This window comes from Diorhabda sublineata, chromosome 8, assembly GCF_026230105.1.
Source record: "Diorhabda sublineata isolate icDioSubl1.1 chromosome 8, icDioSubl1.1, whole genome shotgun sequence".
In the NCBI taxonomy this organism is placed as follows: Eukaryota; Metazoa; Arthropoda; class Insecta; order Coleoptera; family Chrysomelidae; genus Diorhabda; species Diorhabda sublineata.
The window spans coordinates 6,799,514-6,819,869 of NC_079481.1; the positions used below are offsets into that span (position 1 = coordinate 6,799,514).

Genomic DNA, 20,356 nt, shown 5'->3' on the forward strand with positions numbered 1-20,356 from the left:
TGAGATCATTTGGAGTCAATTTTTGACAGATATTGTGGATTAACATCAATTTAAGCCTATTGAGTCTTTATTATCATTTGATGTTGATCATTGATGTTTGTTGATGTCTATTGACGTCGATTCAAAACAATTCAGGTCAATTGAGATCATTTGGAGTCAATTTTTGACAGATATTGTGGATTAACATCAATTTAAGCCTATTGAGTCTTTATTATCATTTGATATTGATCAATGATGTTTTATGATGTCTATTGACTTCGATTGATGTCGATTAACAACAATTCAGGTCAATTGATATCATTTGGAGTCAATTTTTGACAGATATTGTGGATTAACATCAATTTAAGCCTATTGAGTCTTTATTATCATTTGATATTGATCAATGATGTTTTTTGATGTCTATTGACGTCGATTGATGTCGATTCACAACAATTCAGGTCAATTGAGATCATTTGGAGTCAATTTTTGACAGATATTGTGGATTAACATCAATTTAAGCCTATTGAGTCTTTATTATCATTTGATGTTGATCATTGATGTTTTTTGATGTCTATTGACGTCGATTGATGTCGATTCACAATAATTCAGGTCAATTGAGATTATTTGGAGTCAATTTTTGACAGATATTGTGGATTAACATCAATTTAAGCCTATTGAGTCTTTATTATCATTTGATGTTGATCATTGATGTCTATTGACGTCGATTGATGTCGATTCACAATAATTCAGGTCAATTGAGATTATTTGGAGTCAATTTTTGACAGATATTGTGGATTAACATCAATTTAAGCCTATTGAGTCTTTATTATCATTTGATGTTGATCATTGATGTTTTTTGATGTCTATTGACGTCGATTGATGTCGATTCACAATAATTCAGGTCAATTGAGATTATTTGGAGTCAATTTTTGACAGATATTGTGGATTAACATCAGTTTAAGCCTATTGAGTCTTTATTATCATTTGATGTTGATCATTGATGTTTTTTGATGTCTATTGACGTCGATTGATGTCGATTCACAACAATTCAGGTCAATTGAGATCATTTGGAGTCAATTTTTGACAGATATTGTGGATTAACATTAATTTAAGCCTATTGAATCTTTATTATCATTTGATGTTGATCATTGATGTTTTTTGATGTCTATTGACGTCGATTGATGTCGATTCACAACAATTCAGGTCAATTGAGATTATTTGGAGTCAATTTTTGACAGATATTGTGGATTAACATCAATTTAAGCCTATTGAGTGTTTATTATCATTTGATGTTGATCATTGATGTTTTTTGATGTCTATTGACGTCGATTGATGTCGATTCACAACAATTCAGGTCAATTGAGATCATTTGGAGTCAATTTTTGACAGATATTGTGGATTAACATCAATTTAAGCCTATTGAATCTTTATTATCATTTGATGTTGATCATTGATGTTTTTTGATGTCTATTGACGTCGATTGATGTCGATTCACAACAATTCAGGTCAATTGAGATTATTTGGAGTCAATTTTTGACAGATATTGTGGATTAACATCAATTTAAGCCTATTGAGTCTTTATTATCATTTGATGTTGATCATTGATGTTTGTTGATGTCTATTGACGTCGATTGATGTCGATTCACAACAATTCAGGTCAATTGAGATAATTTGGAGTCAATTTTTGACAGATATTGTGGATTAACATCAATTTAAGCCTATTGAGTCTTTATTATCATTTGATGTTGATCATTGATGTTTTTTGATGTCTATTGACGTCGATTGATGTCGATTCACAATAATTCAGGTCAATTGAGATTATTTGGAGTCAATTTTTGACAGATATTGTGGATTAACATCAATTTAAGCCTATTGAGTCTTTATTATCATTTGATGTTGATCATTGATGTTTTTTGATGTCTATTGACGTCGATTGATGTCGATTCACAATAATTCAGGTCAATTGAGATCATTTGGAGTCAATTTTTGACAGATATTGTGGATTAACATCAATTTAAGCCTATTGAGTCTTTATTATCATTTGATGTTGATCATTCATGTTTTTTGATGTCTATTGACGTCGATTGATGTCGATTCACAACAATTCAGGTCAATTGAGATTATTTGGAGTCAATTTTTGACAGATATTGTGGATTAACATCAATTTAAGCCTATTGAGTCTTTATTATCATTTGATATTGATCAATGATGTTTTATGATGTCTATTGACTTCGATTGATGTCGATTCAAAACAATTCAGGTCAATTGAGATCATTTGGAGTCAATTTTTGACAGATATTGTGGATTAACATCAATTTAAGCCTATTGAGTCTTTATTATCATTTGATATTGATCAATGATGTTTTATGATGTCTATTGACTTCGATTGATGTCGATTAACAACAATTCAGGTCAATTGAGATTATTTGGAGTCAATTTTTGACAGATATTGTGGATTAACATCAATTTAAGCCTATTGAGTGTTTATTATCATTTGATGTTGATCATTGATGTTTTTTGATGTCTATTGACGTCGATTGATGTCGATTCACAACAATTCAGGTCAATTGAGATCATTTGGAGTCAATTTTTGACAGATATTGTGGATTAACATCAATTTAAGCCTATTGAGCCTTTAATATCATTTGATGTTGATCATTGATGTTTGTTGATGTCTATTGACGTCGATTCAAAACAATTCAGGTCAATTGAGATCATTTGGAGTCAATTTTTGACAGATATTGTGGATTAACATCAATTTAAGCCTATTGAGTCTTTATTATCATTTGATATTGATCAATGATGTTTTATGATGTCTATTGACTTCGATTGATGTCGATTAACAACAATTCAGGTCAATTGATATCATTTGGAGTCAATTTTTGACAGATATTGTGGATTAACATCAATTTAAGCCTATTGAGTCTTTATTATCATTTGATATTGATCAATGATGTTTTTTGATGTCTATTGACGTCGATTGATGTCGATTCACAACAATTCAGGTCAATTGAGATTATTTGGAGTCAATTTTTGACAGATATTGTGGATTAACATCAATTTAAGCCTATTGAGTCTTTATTATCATTTGATATTGATCAATGATGTTTTATGATGTCTATTGACTTCGATTGATGTCGATTCAAAACAATTCAGGTCAATTGAGATCATTTGGAGTCAATTTTTGTCGTCCCCCGGATATCAAAGTTCATGTTGGGAAGCAAATTCGACAAAATATTTTTTAGAAAGGCCAAATAGACATTCTTGAATAACATAGGAATTTTCTTCTGTCCAAAACTGTGATTTACGTGAATCATTTTTCCCGTCTTTTTAAAATTGAACTTCATCTGTAAATAGTGACCCGTACTGCGTTGATCGTTGATTTACAAATTATTTGTTGAATAATTCTGCATAATATTCAGTTTGTTATTCAATGTTTTCATCAGTTCTATTCTATTGATAATGATAATAATAATGATAATTATAAAAGTTGCTGTTAATTTCCTTTGATTTGTTTCTGTTTGTTCGTCCCAAACCAATTGATTCTCAATTTTCGATGTATGATTATAAAGTACAAAATTAAATTTTCCACTTTTACATTATATAGATTCCCGCCTAAGATAAATCTCACCTGCGGTATGCAATATATGAAGGATGCACTCCAGGCAACTGTTAACATAATTTTTCCTCGACGTCTTGCATCGCTTACCCGAAGTGGATACAAAACCGCGAAATACCGATCCAAGGAAACGCAAACTATGATATTGCTACTCAGGTAAGGCCCCAATACCCTCAGAAAGAGGAATACTTTGCAAGCCACGTTTCCAGCCAACCAACGCCCCGTTAACCTCCATCCTACCTGTAAACAAAAACAATAAATTAATGAAAAGTTTAACTTGGAAACTCGAAATTAAAACGTTCCTGTATTTCGTAATTTCCCTCGTATATTAAAGTATAAACAAGTTGAAAAAGGTGTTTACGAAATTAACATCAAAATAAGATTCACAAAATGCTAAATTAACACCGTGATTGGAGGCGTTTCTTCTCACGAAGAATTTTGAGAGACAAGAAAATGAAAACATGTTAAAAAACGCTTTAACTCTTGATAAAACTGAAGATTTTCGAGAATTAGGAAAAAAAAGAATGTCGTCAAAAATTGGAAAGGGATAAGAGCCACTGAAGAATTAATTTATACCACCAAAGACAGGATAAAATAATCAGAAGTGATTGTAAATATCCATTAATAGATAGCAGATAAAGAAGAAGAAATTTTAGGTTATTCAAACACAGCTAGGTCTATAAAATCTAATACTCCAGGTAATTAATATCTGCGTGATTATATAGACAACGATAAACTACAAAGAAAGAAAAATAATTTATCTAACTCTGTTTTTATAATACCCATATGGAAACTAAACTATATCCATTCATTTCCCATTTTCTTCGAACACAAATATTTACTTAGGATATTTTAGAAACGTTTGACAATTTACTGATTGATCTTTTTCCGTTATATAGAAAGAGATGTTTTTCTAAGAATTACCTCGAACACAAATACGAAAGGAGCTTCCATTCTCTCGGACATTGTTTTCAAATAAATCGAAATAATTACAACACTTCGTTACTGAGTTTCATAGTACCAATAAATCTTCTTAATACGTAGCTGGATAATAGGATTTCAGTGTAAACTAAAATATTAAAAATATGTGAATCCAACTACAAATCCATCAGGTTCTCTTCATCATTCATTATTATGCATTATGGCTAGCGCTTTGGGCACCTACAAATCCCTTCATTGGGACGAATTATTCCCCCTGTTCTTTTTGTCGTTTGTCCTGACTTAGTTTGTCGCTGTTTCTGCATTTTGATTTCCAGTCTACCATTACTAGAATTCTAGTAGCTTCTTCAATATGCTTTCTTTAAGTATTTCTTGGTATACCAATGCCTCTTGGCCTTGGAGGAAGTTCTCATCAATAAATTCTTGGTCTATTGGTCTATTAATGCCTCTTGGTCATGGAGGAGGCTCTCAACAATAAATTCCTGGTCTACCAATGCCTCTTAGCCATGGAGGAAGTTCTCATCAATAAATTCTTGGTCTATTGGTCTACCAATGCCTCTTGGTCATGGAGATGGTTCTTATCAATAAATTCCTGATCTGCCACTGTCTCTTGGCCTTGGAGGAAGTTCTCATCAACAAATTCTTGGTCTACCAATGCCTCTTGGCCATGGAAGGAATTCTCATCAATAAATTCTTGGTCTATTGGTCTAGTACTGCCTCTTGGTCATGGAGGAGGCTCTCATCAATAAATTCTTGGTCTACCAATGCCTCTTGGCCATGGAGGGAGTTCTCATCAATAAATTCTTGGTCTATTGGTCTACTAATGCCTCTTGGTCATGGAGGTGGTTCTTATCAATAAATTCCTGATCTGCCACTGTCTCTTGGCCTTGGAGGAAGTTCTCATCAACAAATTCTTGGTCTACCAATGCCCCTTAGCCGTGGAGGAAGTTCTTATCAATATCCAGCGCTGACAGGGCTTCCAACTCGCCTTTCAATTCCCGAATTCGAATTTGTTCCTTTTCTTTGGATACATGTAGATTTTGTTTCACGGAATTGTACATCTCTCCAAATCAGTTTGTCACTTTCTGTCGTTGCTTCTAAGATTTCTTGATGTTATAAATCTGGATTAACAGATTCCTCATCTAAATCCTCTGGTCTTTGTATGAACCTGCTATGTCATTACTCTGGCCATTACTTGCAGGCTTCTTGTCTGTAAGCTGGTCTACTTTGAGAGGAATGTAGATAAAGTTAATTTGCTCTAGAAAAATCTTTGTAGGGCCAGATATTTATCGCCTAATGAAAGATATAGAATCTGCAAATGTACTTATGTAAGATGATGAAAAATATTTATTGAATGCTTTCAGTTGTTGTACATGAATTTCTAGGATATTATTTAAACTTAAACTATGAAAATATGAAGGACTAATTCAGGATTTTGGTAGAAATCTACTATTCACGTTCTTTTGTAGTATTTTTGGATCTTTCGAAATTTTTTCTTCAATATATTATAGATTCAGTATACAATCTTCTGGCTGTTACCAGACGAGTTACAAATCATACATCAAATGCACGTCGGCAAATCCACTAAAGATAAATTTTACCATATTGAAATTTTAAATACGATGTGATAATTATTGATGACAGATTTTGAAAATATTGACAGCAAATTGACATTAAAAATTATTAATTTCAATTATGAATCTCTTTCAAGTTGTTACTTATGACAGTAATTAGATCTTCTATAGTATCTAGTACAAATATTTAGTAGTTTTAATGAATAATTACAATTTATGATAATTTTTTTGAGAATGTTTCTTTATGGCGAACGGTTTTTCTAGACAAGTACAACGATCTAAAAATCTACATATCCCCTAAATCATATATGTTATCAAACATACGTTCATCCTAATGGAAAACAGTGAAATTTTCAAATTAACTCTCCAAATGTGACAAAACGCAGTCGTGTGTTGTTCTTGCCTAATTTTTAAATCAACAATGAGATGATTCGTTTACGAGTTACCAATATTCACCGCTCCAGTCTCCCATTCGTTTCGAATGGGAATAAATTCATATTTGATCATAGTTGGGTACACTGCATCAATTTAAAATAGGAAAAAACTTATTTGCCTCATTTCCAGAATGCAAATAGAAGCCTCGGTGTTCCATAGAATTTATTCGCAATCAATTGCAATTATAGAGAACGTTGTATGGTCAAATTTCCACGGAATTTAGTACCACAGCTTTTTTTTGGAATCATCGGTAAAGGAACTCAACCTATAGCGTAACCTAAAGCGAATTTTAAAGTGGAAAATTAATTAGAAAATTAGTAATAGCTTATAGAAGAACAGCCGTGACAAGCTAAATAATAAAAAACATAAATAGACAACAGTTTTCTATGTTTAGGATAGTGAAAAATTTTTCTTTTAACTTTGCTTCAGACAATTTTCTGTATTAGTACGAACGCCGATCCTGCCTAGGTGTATTGGAACTCTAAAATTTTTATAAACACGTTTGATGTTTGAAGTTTTTATTATAGCAAGCGGTTTATTTACATTGCTTCTGACGAATAATTTCTAGAATAGTCTATTTATTTGTTTTGATTCTTTATTTTGTGAAAATTTTGATTCTTCTAGGAAATATAAGGATCTTTCGTAGCCCAGTTTAGTTAATATATAATACATAGTCGTGGAAAGTGATAAAGGAATTTAAATACATTATTAAGCTAGTTAACTGATGAGTAAATTATATAAATTAATAGAGTAGAACTCTAAAATTTTCATAAACACGTTTGGTATTTGAAGTTTGTATTAAATCACGTGGTTTATTTACATTGCTTCTGTCGAATAATTTCTAGAACAGTTTATTTTTTATTTTGTTTCTTTATTTTCTAGATATTTTGAGAATTTTTCTGGGAAATATAAGGAGTTTTCGAAACGCAGTTTAGTTAATTTATAATAAATAGACGTGGAAAGTAATAAAAGAATTTAAATACATTATTAAGCTAGTTAACTGATGAGTAAATTATATAAATTAATAGGTTAGAACTTTAAAATTTTCATAAACTCGTTTGATGTTTGAAGTTTTTATTATAACAAGCGGTTTATTTACATTGCTTCTGCCGAATAATTTCTAGAATAGTCTATTTATTTGTTTTGATTCTTTATTTTGTGAAAATTTTGAGAAATCTTCTGGGAAATATAAGGATCTTTCGTAGCCCAGTTTAGTTAATATATAATAAATAGTCGTGGAAAGTAATAAAAGAATTTAAATACATTATTAAGCTAGTTAACTGATGAGTAAATTATATAAATTAATAGAGTAGAACTCTAAAATTTTCATAAACACGTTTGGTATTTGAAGTTTGTATTAAATCACGTGGTTTATTTACATTGCTTCTGTCGAATAATTTCTAGAACAGTTTATTTTTTATTTTGTTCCTTTATTTTCTAGATATTTTGAGAATTTTTCTGGGAAATATAAGGAGTTTTCTAAACGCAGTTTAGTTAATTTATAATAAATAGACGTGGAAAGTAATAAAAGAATTTAAATACATTATTAAGCTAGTTAACTGATGAGTAAATTATATAAATTAATAGGTTAGAACTTTAAAATTTTCATAAACTCGTTTGATGTTTGAAGTTTTTATTATAGCAAGCGGTTTATTTACATTGCTTCTGACGAATAATTTCTAGAATAGTCTATTTATTTGTTTTGATTCTTTATTTTGTGAAAATTTTGATTCTTCTAGGAAATATAAGGATCTTTCGTAGCCCAGTTTAGTTAATATATAATACATAGTCGTGGAAAGTGATAAAGGAATTTAAATACATTATTAAGCTAGTTAACTGATGAGTAAATTATATAAATTAATAGGTTAGAACTTTAAAATTTTCATAAACACGTTTGGTATTTGAAGTTTGTATTAAATCACGTGGTTTATTTACATTGCTTCTGTCGAATAATTTCTAGAACAGTTCATTTTTTATTTTGTTTCTTTATTTTCTAGATATTTTGAGAATTTTTCTGGGAAATATAAGGAGTTTTCGAAACGCAGTTTAGTTAATTTATAATAAATAGACGTGGAAAGTAATAAAAGAATTTAAATACATTATTAAGCTAGTTAACTGATGAGTAAATTATATAAATTAATAGGTTAGAACTTTAAAATTTTCATAAACTCGTTTGATGTTTGAAGTTTTTATTATAACAAGCGGTTTATTTACATTGCTTCTGCCGAATAATTTCTAGAATAGTCTATTTATTTGTTTTGATTCTTTATTTTGTGAAAATTTTGAGTAATCTTCTGGGAAATATAAGGATCTTTCGTAGCCCAGTTTAGTTAATATATAATAAATAGTCGTGGAAAGTGATAAAAGAATTTAAATACATTATTAAGCTAGTTAACTGATGAGTAAATTATATAAATTAATAGAGTAGAACTCTAAAATTTTCATAAACACGTTTGGTATTTGAAGTTTGTATTAAATCACGTGGTTTATTTACATTGCTTCTGTCGAATAATTTCTAGAACAGTTTATTTTTTATTTTGTTTCTTTATTTTCTAGATATTTTGAGAATTTTTCTGGGAAATATAAGGAGTTTTCGAAACGCAGTTTAGTTAATTTATAATAAATAGACGTGGAAAGTAATAAAAGAATTTAAATACATTATTAAGCTAGTTAACTGATGAGTAAATTATATAAATTAATAGGTTAGAACTTTAAAATTTTCATAAACTCGTTTGATGTTTGAAGTTTTTATTATAACAAGCGGTTTATTTACATTGCTTCTGCCGAATAATTTCTAGAATAGTCTATTTATTTGTTTTGATTCTTTATTTTGTGAAAATTTTGAGAAATCTTCTGGGAAATATAAGGATCTTTCGTAGCCCAGTTTAGTTAATATATAATAAATAGTCGTGGAAAGTAATAAAAGAATTTAAATACATTATTAAGCTAGTTAACTGATGAGTAAATTATATAAATTAATAGAGTAGAACTCTAAAATTTTCATAAATACGTTTGGTATTTGAAGTTTGTATTAAATCACGTGGTTTATTTACATTGCTTCTGTCGAATAATTTCTAGAACAGTTTATTTTTTATTTTGTTCCTTTATTTTCTAGATATTTTGAGAATTTTTCTGGGAAATATAAGGAGTTTTCTAAACGCAGTTTAGTTAATTTATAATAAATAGACGTGGAAAGTAATAAAAGAATTTAAATACATTATTAAGCTAGTTAACTGATGAGTAAATTATATAAATTAATAGGTTAGAACTTTAAAATTTTCATAAACTCGTTTGATGTTTGAAGTTTTTATTATAGCAAGCGGTTTATTTACATTGCTTCTGACGAATAATTTCTAGAATAGTCTATTTATTTGTTTTGATTCTTTATTTTGTGAAAATTTTGATTCTTCTAGGAAATATAAGGATCTTTCGTAGCCCAGTTTAGTTAATATATAATACATAGTCGTGGAAAGTGATAAAGGAATTTAAATACATTATTAAGCTAGTTAACTGATGAGTAAATTATATAAATTAATAGGTTAGAACTTTAAAATTTTCATAAACACGTTTGGTATTTGAAGTTTGTATTAAATCACGTGGTTTATTTACATTGCTTCTGTCGAATAATTTCTAGAACAGTTCATTTTTTATTTTGTTTCTTTATTTTCTAGATATTTTGAGAATTTTTCTGGGAAATATAAGGAGTTTTCGAAACGCAGTTTAGTTAATTTATAATAAATAGACGTGGAAAGTAATAAAAGAATTTAAATACATTATTAAGCTAGTTAACTGATGAGTAAATTATATAAATTAATAGGTTAGAACTTTAAAATTTTCATAAACTCGTTTGATGTTTGAAGTTTTTATTATAACAAGCGGTTTATTTACATTGCTTCTGCCGAATAATTTCTAGAATAGTCTATTTATTTGTTTTGATTCTTTATTTTGTGAAAATTTTGAGTAATCTTCTGGGAAATATAAGGATCTTTCGTAGCCCAGTTTAGTTAATATATAATAAATAGTCGTGGAAAGTGATAAAAGAATTTAAATACATTATTAAGCTAGTTAACTGATGAGTAAATTATATAAATTAATAGGTTAGAACTTTAAAATTTTCATAAACTCGTTTGATGTTTGAAGTTTTTATTATAACAAGCGGTTTATTTACATTGCTTCTGCCGAATAATTTCTAGAATAGTCTATTTATTTGTTTTGATTCTTTATTTTGTGAAAATTTTGAGAAATCTTCTGGGAAATATAAGGATCTTTCGTAGCCCAGTTTAGTTAATATATAATAAATAGTCGTGGAAAGTAATAAAAGAATTTAAATACATTATTAAGCTAGTTAACTGATGAGTAAATTATATAAATTAATAGAGTAGAACTCTAAAATTTTCATAAATACGTTTGGTATTTGAAGTTTGTATTAAATCACGTGGTTTATTTACATTGCTTCTGTCGAATAATTTCTAGAACAGTTTATTTTTTATTTTGTTCCTTTATTTTCTAGATATTTTGAGAATTTTTCTGGGAAATATAAGGAGTTTTCTAAACGCAGTTTAGTTAATTTATAATAAATAGACGTGGAAAGTAATAAAAGAATTTAAATACATTATTAAGCTAGTTAACTGATGAGTAAATTATATAAATTAATAGGTTAGAACTTTAAAATTTTCATAAACTCGTTTGATGTTTGAAGTTTTTATTATAACAAGCGGTTTATTTACATTGCTTCTGCCGAATAATTTCTAGAATAGTTCATTTTTTATTTTGTTTCTTTATTTTCTAGATATTTTGAGAGTTCTTCTGGGAAATATAAGGAGTTTTCGAAATATAGGGAGCTTCCGAAGCCCAGTTTAGTTAATTTATAATAAATAGTCGTAGAAAGTAATAAAAGAATTTAAATAAATTATTCAGTTAGTTAAGTGTATTGTAATAAATAAGAAAAACATTAGAGTATGGATTTTGTTTTCTATTTAAAGTTTCAATTTCAGATCAACTGTATTATGTAAACATTCCAAAATTAATAATATTTTTTGCTGTACCAAATACAAATACAGATATTTATTTATATTTATATTTGAAATAAATACATAAAATATCAGTTTCAATATTAGTTATTGAATAAATTAAATTATAGCAATAACGTTGTTTATCGTGACTGTAATTTACTTTTTTCGTTTCGTGGAAATGTAAGTGGGTGTTTTTACCATGGAATACGGAGAAGAAAAACGAATTATTAGAGATGTTCGTTCGAGATATATTTTAATCTCGAAAATAATTGAATTAGCGAAGAGACATACCTCGTTTTTCGTTATTATTTCCTGTAATAAATAACAAGGAATTACTGTGATAATTGCTATTCATGATATAAATGTGGACAATCTATTACGAATTCCATTTCATCGTTTTAACGTTTATTTTTACAAAGCAATTTCAATTGAAATTCCAACTTAGAGGAGTGCGATATCATCTGGAACTTTTTAATTTAAACTCCATTTTTTTATCATTCAAAATGCGTTTCACAAAAATATATTGGGAGTTTGTTAACAAAGAAACGCCGTGTAAGAAGTCGCGAATCAGGTGACAAAGAAAATGTGCAATACGTAAATTCTAAATAAATTTACGCCATCTAGCGGTAAGATAGATTTATAAGATGATTTAGTATAGGAATGATATTAGATTATAAGTTTATCCTCATTTTTCTTCAACTAAACTTCCACGAATTTCCGAACCACTACAAAATATATTGTCAAACAGACTTTCTCTTCTTTTAATGATTTTTTAACTATTGCACAAGATAAACGATTATCATTGCCTAGCATAGAGTATTTTAGACTACTATGAATGCTATAAATAACAAATATGGTTACAAAACTTCGAGTTGCCACTATATTACCCCGATCTCAATCCTATTGCACTTTTTTGTGCGTTCGAGACATTTCTGTGTACAGAATTTTACTACAATGTTTCATAATGACTACAAAAATTTTATTTGTGGGGTCGAATCAAAGATCTCGTTCACACCGATAGATCTACGACAAGAGATATTTGATTTAAAGAATTCGATAGGTAATACGAAGTATTTGAATGGCATTGAAATCAACAGATTTTTCCTGAGAATAAAACTTCAACCCGCACGCCTCACCTCGCCACGCCAACCAATAAGAGGCGTAATGTTTGATTGTGTTTTAATACCCCCTGTCAGTATTTTCAATAAATAATTACAATTTATACAATTATATACATATATTTTATCGAGTTAAACAAAGAGTACCTTAAAAAATCCATTTTTGCTATGTTTAGATTGTACAGGTTGTCCCTGTGGAAGTTACTTATGCATGACGTTTAAGAAAAATTGTTGTACGTCATTAAGCCCGCACGCCTCGCCACGCCACGCCAACCAATAATCGGCGTAATGTTTGATTCTGTTTCAATACCACCAGTGAGTATTTCCAATAAATAATTACAATTTATGATTAGGTTCTACAGAATGTCTTTTTATAGCAAACGGTTTCTTTGACATGTACAACGATCTAAAAATCGACATATCTCCTAAACCATAAATTTTATCGAGCTGGATAAAGAATACCTTTTTGTTGAAAAATCGATAAAATAATTCATTTTTGGTATTTTAAGATTATACAGGTTGTCCTTGTGGAATTTACGGATTGTTAACCATTAGGCTTGACGTTTAAGAAAAATTGTTGTAAGTCATTAAGCCCGCACGCCTCGCCACGCCACGCCAACCATTAATCGGCGTAATGTTTGATTCTGTTTCAATACCACCAGTGAGTATTTCCAATAAATAATTACAATTTATGATTAGGTTCTACAGAATGTCTTTTTATAGCAAACGGTTTCTTTGACATGTACAACGATCTAAAAATCGACATATCTCCTAAACCATAAATTTTATCGAGTTGGACAAAGAATACCTTTTTGTTGAAAAATCGATAAAATAATCCATTTTTGCTATTTTAAGATTATACAGGTTGTCCCTGTGGAATTTACGGATTGTTAACCATTAGGCTTGACGTTTAAGAAAAATTGTTGTAAGTCATTAAGCCCGCACGCCTCGCCTCGCCACGCCAACCAATAATCGGCGTAATGTTTGATTCTGTTTCAATACCACCAGTGAGTATTTCCAATAAATAATTACAATTTATGATTAGGTTCTACAGAATGTCTTTTTATAGCAAACGGTTTCTTTGACATGTACAACGATCTAAAAATCGACATATCTCCTAAACCATAAATTTTATCGAGTTGGACAAAGAATACCTTTTTGTTGAAAAATCGATAAAATAATCCATTTTTGCTATTTTAAGATTATACAGGTTGTCCCTGTGGAATTTACGGATTGTTAACCATTAGGCTTGACGTTTAAGAAAAATTGTTGTAAGTCATTAAGCCCGCACGCCTCGCCTCGCCACGCCAACCAATAATCGGCGTAATGTTTGATTCTGTTTCAATACCACCAGTGAGTATTTCCAATAAATAATTACAATTTATGATTAGGTTCTACAGAATGTCTTTTTATAGCAAACGGTTTCTTTGACATGTACAACGATCTAAAAATCGACATATCTCCTAAACCATAAATTTTATCGAGTTGGACAAAGAATACCTTTTTGTTGAAAAATCGATTAAAAAATCCATTTTTGCTATCTTTACATTGTACAGATTGTCCCTGTGAAAGTTCTGGATTGTTAACCATTGACATGATGTTTGAGAAAAGTTTTTGAACGTCATTGAGCCCGCACGTACGCCTCGCCACGCCACGCCACACCTATAAACGGCGTAATGTTTATTAAAAAAAGAAATTATGTAATATTAAAAAATTAGGCAGCCGACTCGTAGTTATAGAGGACAGGGTTCGATTCACACCCTCAACACATCCCCCCAGCAAAAGTTTCTTGTAAAAGTTCCGTTATTTCTTGAAGCTACAATTATAAAGTATTTGTTTCAATTGCGTCCATGTAAACGTCATTCTTTCTTACAATGTTGCCATGCCGTACAATTTCAGAGCGTTAACAATTTCAATTGTAACTAGTAGGTCTTGATAGCCACATTTTTGGTAACTTCAAATAAAACTGAGTAATTGTTCATATTTGCACACCTGTACTCTACTTAGTTTGGTTTTCGTTTTTTGTTTGCGCACCTCACAGTGAAATTAGACGAGTAAAATCCGAAGAATTGGAAATATTTCGTTTTGCGAAGTATCCCGGCTCATATTGCAAACAAAAATAATGGAGAAATATCACAGTATTTCCATTAGTAATTGAGGAAAACAAGAATTATTGATGAAAACTATGTACTCGAGAGGATTTACGTCCTGCATTTGTATCAAGTTCTTCCTGCAAAAATAAATAATAACAAGGCCGAATATCATTCTAGGACAAAGCCACGGCTTTTCCCCAGATATGTAAACTATATATACAGGGTAGTATAGTTAATAAGTGCTTGAAAAATATTATAATATAATGGAAATCTTTTAAACTTTCGTATGCAATCAATTTTATTCAACATTTATCGATTAGAATTTATTTTAGATGCTATAGACAACATATGTTTGCTCCAAACGTTAACTACTCTTAGCTGTTTATCCTGAAGCCTACTCTGTCTACCGTGTCTGTAGATAAACCAGTATAGCCGTTTCCACATGAAATTCAGAAAAACTACAACCCATTCTTATAATTAAAATAAATAAATAACGAGACCTGCAGCTGCATTGTTTTGTGGAATATTAATTACTTTGATGATTATAAATCAATACTATAAAGCCAAATGAGCAAATAATCGATTGGAAATATCTAGAAATCCGTAAAACCTCCGATGGTGTGCAGAAACTTTGCAGGAAATTGGGGTTGTAACCCATAGATCCTAAGGTGGATGTACATGGGAATTGTAAGACCAATCATCACATATGGGGCAGTGGTTTGAGGTACCAGAACTAGTTTGAATACCACGAGAGTCAATTTCTCAAAGGTACAAAAACTGACTTGCTTATGTGCAGCTGGGGTAATGAAAACTTGCACTAAAAGTGATTCTCCCGTCTCTCCACGTAGTACTAGAAAGCGTGGCAGAGAAAACATCAGCTAGAAGGTTCAGAGACGGAATCATCAAAGAAAACTCGTGGGAACAAAACACCGTTAAATGGAATCAAAAATAGCAGACGGAACTGGATTAGGAATCACTCTAAAAGCTTGTACCAAACATTTTTCAACCAGTAATTAATGCAATTGAAAAATGTGTTTCAATATAAAGAAGAGCTATCGCAAACAGGAAATCATTATCCTGTCCGATAGTCAAGCAGCCGTTTGGGATTGTTTAAAAGGGAGCTGATAATCCCTTTGTGGGACCCGAACTCTTCTGTGGTATCAGCTACAGAATAATGGAAAAAGCACTGGAAACAAAGACTTCTGGGAAACTATAATCTAGAGTAGATCTATTAAATGTTTCAACCTAAGTAAGAACAATGTACTAATACTAATAGCAGATTTTGTTGCACAGAGGACGAAACCTCTATCCACATTCTCTGGAAATGTCAAAGGACTAAGGAGTTCCAGAGCACTACACCTGGAAGCGTTTGACATAGAAGACGAAGATCTTTGGCAATTAAAGCAATTCCACATTCTAGATTTTTTAAAAGGACAGGAATTGATGGATCAACCGTAAGCACTGGGTTCTATCTATGATTATAAAAAGTTTTGCTCAAGAGGTGATCAATCTTCATGCCATTAGTGAAGATGGTTTCCCTATTCTATACTTATTATTTATATAAATATAGGAATGCTGTAGAAGGTGGCAGAATTGTTGTTATTATTCACTTCCATCATATTTTCGCTCATACAATAATAATATGTTTGAATTGGCGCAGTCAATAGGATCTATGAGATATTTCAATAAATGCCGCGTTTAGTATATGATTTTAATAGAGTATTCAATGGTGTATTTTACTCACGGTGTATCCAATTACATTCGAATAGAAGTAACAAGCTCACCTCTAGAGGAATCATGATAAAAGTAACAATCAAATCCGCTATAGCGAGATGAGTGATCATTAAACTTATTCTTGATTTCCGATGCCTCGAGCGGAATAATGATATCAACACAGTTAAATTCCCTACGGCAGCAACGACAAATAAAGCACAATACACTGATATTTCTCTAAAGTTCGGTTGAGCCCAAAGTTCTGAATTGTAAAAGGTCTCACTGTCACTGTAATTATTGAAATCAATATTATCGAACGTCGTCTGGTTGTTTCTAGTTGCCATAATCCCATTTGAAAATCAATTTTAGAGCATCCGTTTCACGAAAAATTCCAATAGAGCTTATCTGATTCTCTACCTTCCGAATATATTCGACCTGGAACAAAATATGGCACAGTTAGTTCATAAGTGTGAGGAAAATAAATTTTTTGGTATTCTTTTATGAAATTCCACAACTACATATTGATTTTTATCATTTTGATGATATTAAATTATTGGAAATTGGTGTTAAGTGATAAAATTAGTCATTGATTACATCCTGATGATAATCAAACGCAAAATAAGAAATGTACGAAGCTATTAAGGAGTAATTAAACAAAATAATAAAGACGAATACTGTCTCTGAAGTTGATAACATCCAGAAATTCCAGCGAGACTAGAAGCTGAACATAATGAAAGGGAATCGAAGAAGCTCATAAAGTAGTGAAGCAAAAAATAAAAAGGGTGATGACCCAAACTAGACAGACATTGAGAAACAAAATTTGTGGAACTAGTGGAAATTACAACTACCAATAGAAGAGGAGAGTAAATTTAACAAAAATATAAGGAGTTTGATGTCAAAATACAGACGAAGAATTGAAATAAAAAAGATAATAGAAGCAGACAGTGTTAGAGATAGAAAAACCACGTTCTGTGCTTCAAAATCCTCAATAAATTGTTACCAGAAGTGGCGAGCTTTCCAACTTTGCAGCTGACGCACGATTTGAACCGAGTTCTTATCTTCCTATAACTTCAGAAGTCTTAAGACTGTATCATAGTGAATAAACTGTTTACACCACCACTACTCCAGCACTTCGTTCGATGACCGTCTTCAGAGATTGAAGGTAAACAGTTTACCAGAAATTCCATCTTAGTTATAAGTCCGTATCCTACAGCTGTTGGAGATAGAAAAACCAATAAAGGAAGAAATACTAAGACATATAGAATTGAGAAAAAAATAGAACAGGAAAGGAAAAAACCTGAGCTAAAGCAGTGAAATTTGAAGGAACTTAGTTCGAGACAAAAGAGGAATAAAGTTAAGTAAATAGAAAACTACGAAGATTCAGAAGAATCTGAGGGATCGCAATTTAGTTTCACGGGAGAATTGAGCATCTTGAGATGATTTAGAACTGAACGAAGAAACTGATGTTCTTGGTATCAATTATAATTTAAGAAAAACCAATAAAGGAAGAATGTCATAGATATAAAGAATTTAGAAAAAATAGCACAGGAAGGAAAAAAAAATGAGCTAAAGCAGTGAGGTTTGAAGGAATTTAATTCAAGACAAAAGAGGAATAAAGTTAAGCAGATAGAAAACTATGAAGATTCAAAGGATTCTGAAGGATCGTAATTTAGCTCACGGGAGAATTGAACATCTTGACTTGATTTAGAACTGAACGAAGAAACTGATGATCGTAGTATCAATAATAATTTAAGTGTGATACTAGCGAATATTGAAGTTAATTTTTATGTTTTGAAAAAAAAATTCTTAGTTATTATTCGTGTTCAGAGATGAAAATATCTTATCTTCGAACGAAACCATGGTGATTTTTTTCCCTTAATATAGAAGATATGCACAATCTGTGTATCAGAGATGTCTCATGATCTTCCTTGACCTCAGCCACGAGCGGGTAGGGCCCTTTCATACCAAACGAATCCGAATCAAGTTGAATCTGATTGACCAAGATTCGGCTTCGAGCGCTCCGTTTAAAGGGACTCTTTTCCCGCCTTCAGATCGGACGAATCTGGTTCAATCAGGTTTGATTTGAGCCTTCAAATCGGACGAATCTGGTTCAATCAGGTTTGATTTGAGGTCGCACTTGATTCAACCTGTCAGATTCCTCGTCCGGTCAGTCTTGAATCAATAACCATACGAGATGGACGTGGAGTTATTAATTTTAAAAGTTAAAGATTATAAAGATTATAGATTCAGGTTGATTCAGCTGGTGTGAAAGAGTGGAGATGACGAATCAGATTCAACTTGATTCGGAGTGATTCAGATTGATTCGGATTCGTTTGGTGTGAAAGGGGCCGTACAGCTACAACGAACTTTTGCGATTAATTTGAATAAGTTCTCAAATACCAACCGAATGTATCCATAACCTCCTTTAAATTTGAATTTTCATAGATTGTATGACGATGTCACAGGAAATGTCATTTAGACTGATGTGTGAAACTTGGAATAATCAATAAGTGAACAAAGGATGAGAACGATTTTATGTTGTGAGTATACTTTTTTTTTCGTAAATATTCAGAGTATAGATTCAATTGCTGGATTGCTATGTAGAATATTTAATCAATTTTGTATTTTTAACAGTAAATATGCGAAATGTTTGTTGAGTTACCTATAACATTTTATGATCACGTTCTATTCATTTGGTAGTATACAGTTTCGAGTTTCATTTGTAATTATGCTATTTTATACGTGATTAAATCCGTAAACGTAAAATTTACATACCGGTATGATTGTTAATGAAATGACAACAACACCGACTGTAATATTTGTCAAAACTGTGAATTCCCGTTGGTTTTTGATCACTTTTTACATTTAGTTGGAACACTGAATAACTACATATTTTTAATATCTACAATATGATAAGTATTGCATCACTCTTTAAGTCGTATGACTGACATACAGATGGCGTTACCTTTGTCCCAAATGACGTTTCTGAAGTACCAACTTTCAAAAAAGTGACAGCCATTTAAATAAAGCTACTTTTGTTATTTATCATTGCTTCTTGATGAAAAAAATAATGTAGAAGCTCAGCAATGCCTTCAAAAATATTATTCGGACTCTGCTCTATCGAAAAGCACCATTTCTTATTAGTTTACTGAATTTAAACGATGATGGCTACCGTTTTGATCGTCCAATTCAAAAAACAACAAAAAAGTCCCCAAATTGGTTCTTTCTATCGAAAATTGGAATTTCGGGAGATAGCAGAGGCCATAAAGACACCAGAAAACAGTGTGTTCATAATTCTGCATGAACATTTGACCATAAGAAAGCTTTTTTCGGAGTGGGTGCCGCGTTTACTCACAGTCGATCAAAAACAACAACGTGGTGATGATTCAGAGCAGTGTTTGGTTATGTAAAACAGGTTTTTTGCATCGATATGTGACAATGGATGAAGCATGGATCCATCACTTTACTCCTGAATCAAAAAGATCATTATCTGAATGGATTACAGCCGGTGAAACACGTCCGAAGCGTCCAAATCACAACAGTCAGCTGGGAAGGTTATGGCTTCAGTATTTTGAGATACGCAAGGAATATTCAAAGGCTATCTCCTAAATAGAGAAACAATCAATAACGAGGACTACATAGAGTTGTTGGATCGTTTGAATTCAAAATCAAGGAAAAATGGTATCATATGTCGAAGAAAAAATCACTGTTTCAACAAGGCATTGCCCCGGTTCACAAGTCGATAACAACAATGATTAAATTGAACGAATTACAATTCGACTTGCTCCCTCATCCACAATATAGTCCAGATCTGGCCCTCAGTGATTACTGGCGATACATTTATATCAAAAAATACTCGCCGGTAAGATATTCA

At 31.0% G+C, this 20,356-nt stretch overlaps 1 protein-coding gene across 2 annotated transcripts in view; it reads right to left on the minus strand.

Annotated features, from left to right (window-relative positions):
* The window catches only part of LOC130447783 (adipokinetic hormone/corazonin-related peptide receptor variant I-like), a 67,327-nt gene that overhangs the window by 26,237 nt on the left and 20,734 nt on the right, over positions 1–20,356 (minus strand). For both annotated transcript variants that reach the window (XM_056784797.1, XM_056784796.1), the window contains exons 2-3: positions 16,554–16,917; positions 3,611–3,838 (exon numbers count right to left, since the gene is read on the minus strand). In XM_056784797.1, coding sequence (XP_056640775.1) covers positions 3,611–3,838; positions 16,554–16,826 — 501 coding nt within the window. In that variant the 5' untranslated portion in view covers positions 16,827–16,917. The remainder of the gene's footprint in view (positions 1–3,610; positions 3,839–16,553; positions 16,918–20,356) is intronic.